The sequence below is a fragment of the Sorex araneus genome, chromosome 6, assembly GCF_027595985.1.
Source record: "Sorex araneus isolate mSorAra2 chromosome 6, mSorAra2.pri, whole genome shotgun sequence".
In the NCBI taxonomy this organism is placed as follows: domain Eukaryota; kingdom Metazoa; phylum Chordata; class Mammalia; order Eulipotyphla; family Soricidae; genus Sorex; species Sorex araneus.
The window spans coordinates 150,884,970-150,893,933 of NC_073307.1; the positions used below are offsets into that span (position 1 = coordinate 150,884,970).

The window sequence follows — 8,964 nt, forward strand, 5'->3', positions numbered from 1 at the left end:
TTAGCATCAATAAGACAATATTCGAGATGCTTTAAGCATCAATAAGTATTTTGTATAAGAAGGAAAACTTTTGGTAGAGTGATTGAAATAACTGTTATTTCAAAAGCTTAAACCTCTTTTCTATACTTTTGTTCATTTTCACGTTTAATGCAAGTTAGGTAAAATGTAACATTCATCACTTTGCCTTTGTCTTAGCTGTACTTTTGCTTTTTGGATTTTTCATGCCACAGGAATCCAAAAATATTTCTCCTTACATGATGTTTGCACTGGAGCGATAGCACAGCAGGTAGGGTGTTTGCCTTGCATGCAGTCAACGCAGTTTCAATTTCTTAGTCCCTCTCAGAGAGCCAGGCAAGCTACCAAAAATATCCTCCCAGCAAGGCAGAGCCAGGCAAGCTACAGTGGTGTATTTTGTATGCCAAAAATAGTAACAACAAGTTTCACAAAGCAGACACTATTGGTGCCCACTTGAGCAAATCAATGAACAATGGGACTTCAGTGACAGTGATAGATCGGAGGGAATAGAAAACATTTTTGGAGTTCCATAAAATTCCTTGTGAAATGTTTGTGATATATAAAACTTTAGCACAAGATTTTGTATTTAGCACAGAACAAGCACGCTAGTTTCAGCTCTGCAAAATCGTTTTACCCGGTAGAAAATTAGATGATTCATAAGCATTATATCCTTCCTTTGAATATTTTGGGGAAGGAATAAATGAATTTTAGGTTAATAATGTGATTAAGAACATTTTATATAATTCTCGGCCAAGTGAATGTACAGGAGGTAACATGCATGTCTTTAACACAGCCAACACTGGTTACATCCAGGCATGTAACCTGGTGCTAGAGAGTTCCCCCAGGATTGAGTCCTGTCACAAACCCAGGAACATCTAAGTGCTGAACAGTGCTGAATGTGGTCCCTAAACCAAATCCAAACTTGATCACCAGGTATAGAGATTTATGTTATTGATTATATAATATATTAATTTAATTTTATTGTCATGTGTGCATTGTTATATACACTGCTTAATAAAAATGATGATTTCAATATTTAACAATATCTTCTGACTTCTGCATACTAAGTACAAATATGCACAAGGATATTTTTTGACTCTTGTGGATTGGGCAATTTGAAATATATTATCACTATTTAGAAGAGGACACCAAGACTAAGGGTTTCTTCAAAGTCATATGGTAATCAGCAAACAAATTAAAAATACAATAATTAATTTGAATTAATTATTATAGTGATTAAAGTCTTACTTGATTATTTTAATAGAATAAGTATATTTGTATAAATCTGTCATGAACACTAATATCATGATTGTAAATGAATTGTCTGATTTTTTTCACACCATTACATTTTTTTACTACTATATATATCTTTTCTATTTGAAAATAAATTACCCAGTGTCCTGCACTTTTGTCAGTTGCCTTGGTTCTGAACTGGTATTTATTTCATAGTCTTCTCTACTATTTTGACACTAGGATCAAATGATGTTTTTTTCACTTTCAATATGTTTGACTCATGGAACAATGTTGTATTTTATTCATATTCTTGCTCTCTTGGAGACAATCGTAGCAAGATACAGAGGTCATTGTGGAGGCATTGCTTAAATGAATTAAAGTTGAACAAAAATCAGAATGGGTAGAGTTTTTTATCAACGTTGTGAGTTTGGGGGAGTTCATTTTATATTATATTTATATTTTTTATTTTTAGAATAAATTTTATTTGTACTGTAAGTCCTACAGTTTCCTACATATTAAATAAAGAGCAAATGCATAAGCCAGTATCATAAAATCTGTGATCATTTCTGTATTAAAAGCAGCTGAGGATATAGCTCTTTTCCACAATTGTAGCTGGAAATGAACTGAGAAATTGAAATAAGTGAAATAATAATTGAAATAATTCTGTGGATGATAAAAGGAAAATATTTCTGTGCATAAAATGGCTGACTTTCTACATGAGAAACAATAGAAACTTCAACCAGTAGTGTCACAGTATCATAAGCTACACTTTTGTGTTTTCCTGGTAGAAAAATAATTGGAAATCATCCTTGACATAATCTGTTGATACATTCAGGTAATTGGTGAACACATGTACTATGCAAGACATTAAATTTAAAATAGTTATATCTAAGGAAATTGTACTAAATCAAATTAGAGCACATCTTACATGTAATTAATATGTAGTGAGTGAAAATTCAAGATTCAGCTATATTCATCATATTGCTCTATTTCTTACTATGTTGTTTTGTTACATCTTTAACCTCTATATGTGGGTTAGAAACAGAAAAGCCGTCCATTCTCTGAATTTCTTGTTGGGAAATAAGTATTCTTGTTACTTTCTGGGTTGATCCAATAGGCAAGAACTGGCTATGTAAAGAACGCAAAGGTCTAGGTTTAAATTCCAGATCAACATCTATTATTTGTTTGAAATAATACTTTAAGTGATAATTATCCACCGTTAAATATGTATAAGAGATATACCATTTGTAGTTTACTAGGCAATAATGCTTCGATAATTATTTTACTGCTATAATTGAACTTACAAATGAGGTCAGCACTTGATAGTAGTATTATTTTAAATAGGTTTATTTTAAGTTTTAAATAAAACAGTATGTAATTCATGCAAAGATTTTATGTTTTCATTTAACTTAATTTTATTTGAAGTACCACAGTTTATATGCTTCTTGATAGGATTTTATGCATAACATAACCCTCACCAATCTTCCCCTCACCCCACCTGCCATGTCCACTTCCTTCCCACCCGTTCCCCAGTGTCAACCACTTCCTAGTTCATTCCTCTCTGTGCTTTCCACTTGCTTTCTCCGTTGGTGGCCCACTACCAAAAATCGATTCTAATTCTACCCCATTGAGTATTTTTTATACCCCTACAGTGCTACTTTATATCCCTTATATAAGAGAAATAATTGAGTCAGTCCTTTTCCTTTCAATTTACTTCAGTCAACATGATACCCAACAGATCCATCATGTAACAGCAAATTTCATGATTTCATCTTTTCTTATAATTCCATTATGTATACGTCCTATGATTTCTTTATCTAGTCATATGATCTTGGACAGTGAGTTGTTTCCAGAAGTTAGTTATTGTGAATTTGGCTGCAATGAACAACTATGGAAGTGCAAATGTTCTCTATGTGTTTATTATGTTTTGGTATTGGGATAGATGTCAAGAAGTGGAGTTGCTGGATCATATAGTAGACTGATCCCTTGTTTTTTAAACAGTGTCTGCTGTATTTTTTTCCAAAAATGTGGACCAGAAATGTTCCTACTAACAGTGAATTTTTTCCTCACATCTACAACATTATTGTTTTGTTTTGTTTGTTTCTTTGTGATACATTGCAGTTTCACTGGTCTGAGATGACATATCATTGTTGTTTTTTTATTTGTATTTCCCTGATGATAAGTGACATATATACATGTGTATGAATTTATGTGTATATATATACATATATATTCTTTTTGGCCATCTGTATGTCTCTGTTGAAGGTTAATGTCCGTATCCTTCTATTCCATTTTCTTGTGTCATTGTTTGTTTTATTATTGTAAAATTTAAGCAGAGCTTTTCATAATGTGATTTTACTCATCTGTCTGATGAATATTTGGAAAATATTTTCTCTGTGTCTCTTGGTTGTCTTCTTACTCTTGTTCTTGTTTCTTTTCTGGTGCAGAGGCTTCTCAGTATGATGGTCACATTTGTTTATCTTTGATTCTGGTTACTTGGCCAATGGTATTGAATCATTGAAGTTAGCTTCGGCTTCTATGCCAAAATGTTCCACCTATGTTTTCTTCAATGTAATTGAAGAAGAAGGTCAGATATAAATGCCTTTAATCTGCATTGATTTGACATTGTGCACAGTGTGATCAATTTTATTCGAAGACCATTTTCTATAGAGACTTTTCTTGCTCCACTTCATGTCCCGTTCCCCTCTTTTTATAAACATTAAATGTCCCTTACACCTGAGCATCTGTCTCTGGACTTTCAATTCTGCAAGAGTGACCAACTGTCTGTCCTTTGTTTTGATGACTATAGCTTCATTATGCAATTTAAAGTTGGGGAAAGTGAAGTCGGCTAATGTTTTTTTACCTAAGATTTCTTAGGTTTAGTAAATGGACTTATTATTCCGTGTGAAATTCAGGCATGTTTAATCTATAAACATAGATTACAGCACTGCACTGTAGCACTGTTGTCCAGTTCTTCATCAATTTGCTGGAGCAGGCACCAGTAAAGTCTCCATTGTGAGACTTGCTGTTGCTGTTTTTGATATACCCTGTACGTCCAAAGTAGCTTGCCAGGCTCTGCTGTGCAGTGGGATACTCTCAGTAGCTTGCCAGGCTATCTGAGAGAGATCGAGGAATCGAATCCATGTCAGCCACGGGCTATTGTTCCAGTCCAAACATAGATTTTAAATTAAAATATATTTTTAAATATCTTTAAAAGTGCGATGGGTATTTTTATTAGAACTACATTGTATCTGCAGTGTTCTGGGAAGATAGCCACTTTGACAAATGTTGATACTTCCTATCCATGAAGAGGGGATGTTTATATTTCCTTTTGTCATTATGTTTTATTTTATAATAACATGGTTTTGATCTATGTAAGTCTTTAACTTCTTTTGTTAAGTTGATTCCCAAGTATTAGATTTTCTGAGGAACAACTGCTAAATGGGATTAACATTTTAACCTCTCTCTCATTTGTTTTACTATTTGCATGTAATTAGAAGCCATAGTTTGTCCATTGATTTTGTAGTCTGCTATTCAGTTGTATAAGTATACATTTTCTAGGGTTTTTTTTTTTTGTAGAGTCTTTAGCATTTTCAAAGTGTAGTTTCATGTCTCTGCAAACACTGTGCCTGACATCTATTCTAGTCTGAGTGCCTTCAATATCTCTTTCTTGCTTAATTGCTATGGCTTGGACTTTCGGAACTAAATTAAATAGTAGTGATGAGAGTGGACATAGTTGTCTTGTGACTGACTTTATAGGAAAGGTTTTCAATTTTTCAGGATCGTGCACAATATTTGCTGTGAGCATGTGGTAATTGGCTTTAGCTGTATTGAAAATTCTTTCACCTTCCACTTTATTGAGTTCACATCATGAATGGGTTTGCACCTTTTTGAATGTTTCCTCTGAATTTATTGATACTACTAGATTACTATTTTTTCTTATATTGATGGTGTTTATTACATTGAATGACTTGAGTATATTAAATCATGAATCTTACTTGATCATGGAGAATGATATTTCCAAAATTCTTTGTACTTGATTAGCTAATATTTTTTGACAATGTTTGCATGTATGTTCAAGAGGGATATAGCTTTCCCTTTTTGTGATATCTCTCTCTCCTTTTGATGCTATGGTTACTTTTGCCTCATTGAAATTGGCAGGATTCCTTCTTCTACAACTTCCTGAAAGAGCCTGGGAAGAATTGGGAGTAGGTCTTTTTTTAATGGTTTGTATTGAAATTCAAGTAGAAACACAGCAAATTAAATGGCAAAGTAAGATCAAAAATAACTAAACTCAAAAAACAAAAATATCATTGAAGACTGAACTAGCAACAAACAGCTTTGTATATCTTTAGACAAGGACTTAACAACTCCATGATGAGACATATTAGTTTTCACATAAATATTGACTTTTAAAAAAACATTGATTTTGATACTAGAGCTTTGTTATCTAATTAATTTTAATTCTAGATTTGTTTGTACAGTTGATTTGTTAATATTTTAAAATAAATAAATAAATTGAAAAATTAAGGTAAGTAAAGAATTGCTAGTAATTTTATCTAGGACTGGAATTTTTGGAGGGGCTGGGAACAGGTTGATTACCCTTTCAATTTTATCTATAGTTATTGATGACAAGGCCTTCCACTGAGTTTTCATGTCCTGTAATCTCTTTCATCTCTCACTTCTGTTTATAGTTTCAAATGTCTGTTTTCATGCTTTCTTTATCTTCCACCACTGTTTCTTTGAGCCCATTAATGATCCTCAACATATTCTAGCTATAATCCTTATGTGAGAGGTCCCACTTCTGATTGAGTTGTCCAGGCTACTATCTTCATTTCGAAAGTGTGGTGGTATTTCTATGCTGCTTATGTATTGTGTCTGTTGCTATCTAGATTTGAGTCTTTCAAATTCATCACCTGTGCTCTCCTGCCAGGGCACTCTCTAGAGTAGCCAGAGAATTAATAAACTCAGTTATCCTAGAGAGTCCCTTGCCAGCACGCCTGGCAGTCTTCCCCCGGGCCCCCTGGAGGAGTGGGCTCCAGCTTCCCTCCCCACCACGAACAGAGCTCCCAGTAGCCAAAGACCACCAGAACCTAGCTACAGCCATGCCCAAGGCTCCTCTCAACAGATTTGGACAAGATTTGTAGCCTCTGGAGATTTGGTAAGCTACTGAGAGTTTCCTGTCCACATGGGACAGCCTTGCAAGCTTCCCATGGTGTATTCATATGCTAAATCCAGTAACAAGCTAGATCTCACTCTCCTGACCCTAAATGAGTCTCCAGTGGGAAATCACTGGGAGGGCCAAGTCGAGAAAGACTTCTAAGATCTCAGGGAAAGGACGAATGGAGATTTACTGAACCTGCTCGAGAAATCGACGACTAGTGGGGATTTCGTGTTTTGTGACTTGTGATCCTAGAGAGTTGCTCCCCTGCTGGAACTATTCCAACACCTTTGGTTGTCACTCAGCAGTTGTTTAGAATTTTGTGCAAGGATTTCAGGAAGTCTTTTAGTGTCTTTGGCTATGTCACTACTTCAGCTGTAGTTTAGGGGTCTATGATTTCTTACTACCATGGTTAACTTGGTTCATTTTTTTGTGGAAATAGGAGATCGAGGCTAGTATCAAGCTAAAGCTAGAGTTATTGTGGTATGGTAGGAGGCTGCCAAGCCACTGAGCACAAGTTCAGTGAAAATGACTCATTTGTCCCCTTGGAATATGCAGGAGTAAAGAAGCAGTCTGTAACTAAAGAAGGGACCTCAAGCTTCTGTGGGTTGTGTGGATCCCAGCAAGCCAATGGCTTTTGTACAGCACTTTATATAATAGCCCTGGAGCCCAGAGAGAGGATCCTGGCCTGCTGCATAAGCCAGTGTATGACTTCTTCTGGATTGAGAGTTCTCACCTGTTTTGTAATGTGCTTTGTATATTTATAGAACTCAACATTTTTAATAGAAGTTCCCTCTCATATGGCCTGATTAATTTATCTTAAAGGTCCTATCACATTAGACTTAAACAGAAATTGTTGTGAAGATTGTGATTTTAAAAGGACACTGACATCCTTTTCCATTTGTGGATAAAAAAATCTTCTGATCAGGGACATCTCACATGTGTTTGCATTTGATTACAATATGATGCTCAACATGACAAGTAAATTCATGTCCTGATGCTTCAGAACTAATATATGGCTCAAAGTCTCCTTTAACAACAACTCTCTAGGAAACTATGACTAAGTAATCTATGATGTTAACTGAAATAAAATAGTTTCTCAATCCTGTCACATCTGGGTTTGTTGCTCTAGAGATGCTTTCTCTGTAGCACTATTTTATATCTTAAAAATTGAATATTCCAAAAATTACATGATTGATTTGCAGAATATTCTGCTATTTTTTTGTTTTGGTTTCCAAAATAAAAGAAGCACAGAATAGAAAGAACCACATGGATGAACACAATTGTGAGTGCCTACAATAATAAACTTATCTGATGTAACCTTGTCAGTTTTTTTGCAGGCTGTGATGGTCTGTGTGGAAGCTCTGAGTGTTTTCTGGAAAAGCATGGAAAATCAAAGCTTTGTCACCGAGTTTGTCTTCCTGGGATTTTCACAGAATCCAGATGTTCAGAAAATTGTATTTGTCATATTTTTATTTGTCTACATTGCAACTATCTGTGTCAACCTGCTGATTGTGGCAGCCATCATCAGCAATCCAGCGCTCCTGGGCTCCCCCATGTACTTCTTCCTGGTTTTTCTATCGTTCCTGGATGCATGTTTTATCTCAGCTATTGGACCTAAAATGATCATAGACTGTCTCTATGAAAAGAAAACCATCTCCTATGTAGGTTGTATGATGCAGAACTTTGCTCAACACTTCTTTGCTGGAGCAGAGATGATTGTCCTCACAGCCATGGCCTATGACAGGTATGTGGCCATCTGCAAACCCTTGCACTACACTTCTATCATGAACCCAAGGCTCTGTGGCATTCTGGTTGGAGTAGCCTGGGCTGGGGGCTTTCTGCATTCCATTATACAGATTCTTTTTACTGTACAACTTCCTTTCTGTGGTCCCAATGTTATTGATCACTTTATTTGTGAATTGTACCCATTACTGAAGCTTGCCTGCACTGATACCTATGGCTTTGGCCTTATGATTGCGGCCAACAGTGGATTCTTTTGCATCCTAATCTTCTTTATGTTACTAGTGTCCTATGGGGTCATCTTGTTCTCCCTGAGAAACCACAGCACTGAAGGACAGAGGAAAGCCCTCTCCACCTGTGGATCTCATGTTGCTGTTGTGGTTTTGTTCTTTATTCCATGTATATTTGAGTATGCGCGGCCTCCAGTTTCTTTCTCCTTTGACAAAATCGTGGCAATATTCTACACTATCCTAACCCCTTTAGTGAATCCTTTGATTTATGCTTTCAGAAATAAGGAGGTGAAAAATGCCATTTGCAAACTGTGCAGCCGGTTAATGACTGTTTCTTTTCCAAAGTAAAGCCTAATTGTTTGGAAAAAAAGGTTAAATGTAACTTTATTGCATCAGAGTGATCTCTGAGTGCAAAGTGAGGAATAAACCCACAGACTTTTCATATTTTTCTGCCCCTCCTCCCAAATCACACAAATTGTAAAAGAAAATAATAAATTAAATTATCCTGAAAAAGTTCTCGACTAATTTAAGGCATTATATTTTTTGAAATGCCAATTAAACTTCTTACTGAAATTTGAAAGA

The 8,964-nt window shown here is 35.4% G+C and overlaps 1 protein-coding gene across 1 annotated transcript; it reads left to right on the forward strand.

Moving 5' to 3' along the window:
• The first annotated feature begins 7,755 nt into the window (after positions 1 to 7,755).
• LOC101547024 (olfactory receptor 4C15-like) lies at positions 7,756 to 8,730 on the forward strand. Its single transcript, XM_004622032.2, has one exon. It carries the CDS (start codon positions 7,756 to 7,758, stop codon positions 8,728 to 8,730), a length of 975 nt encoding a protein of 324 aa, XP_004622089.2.
• Positions 8,731 to 8,964: the final 234 nt, after the last annotated feature.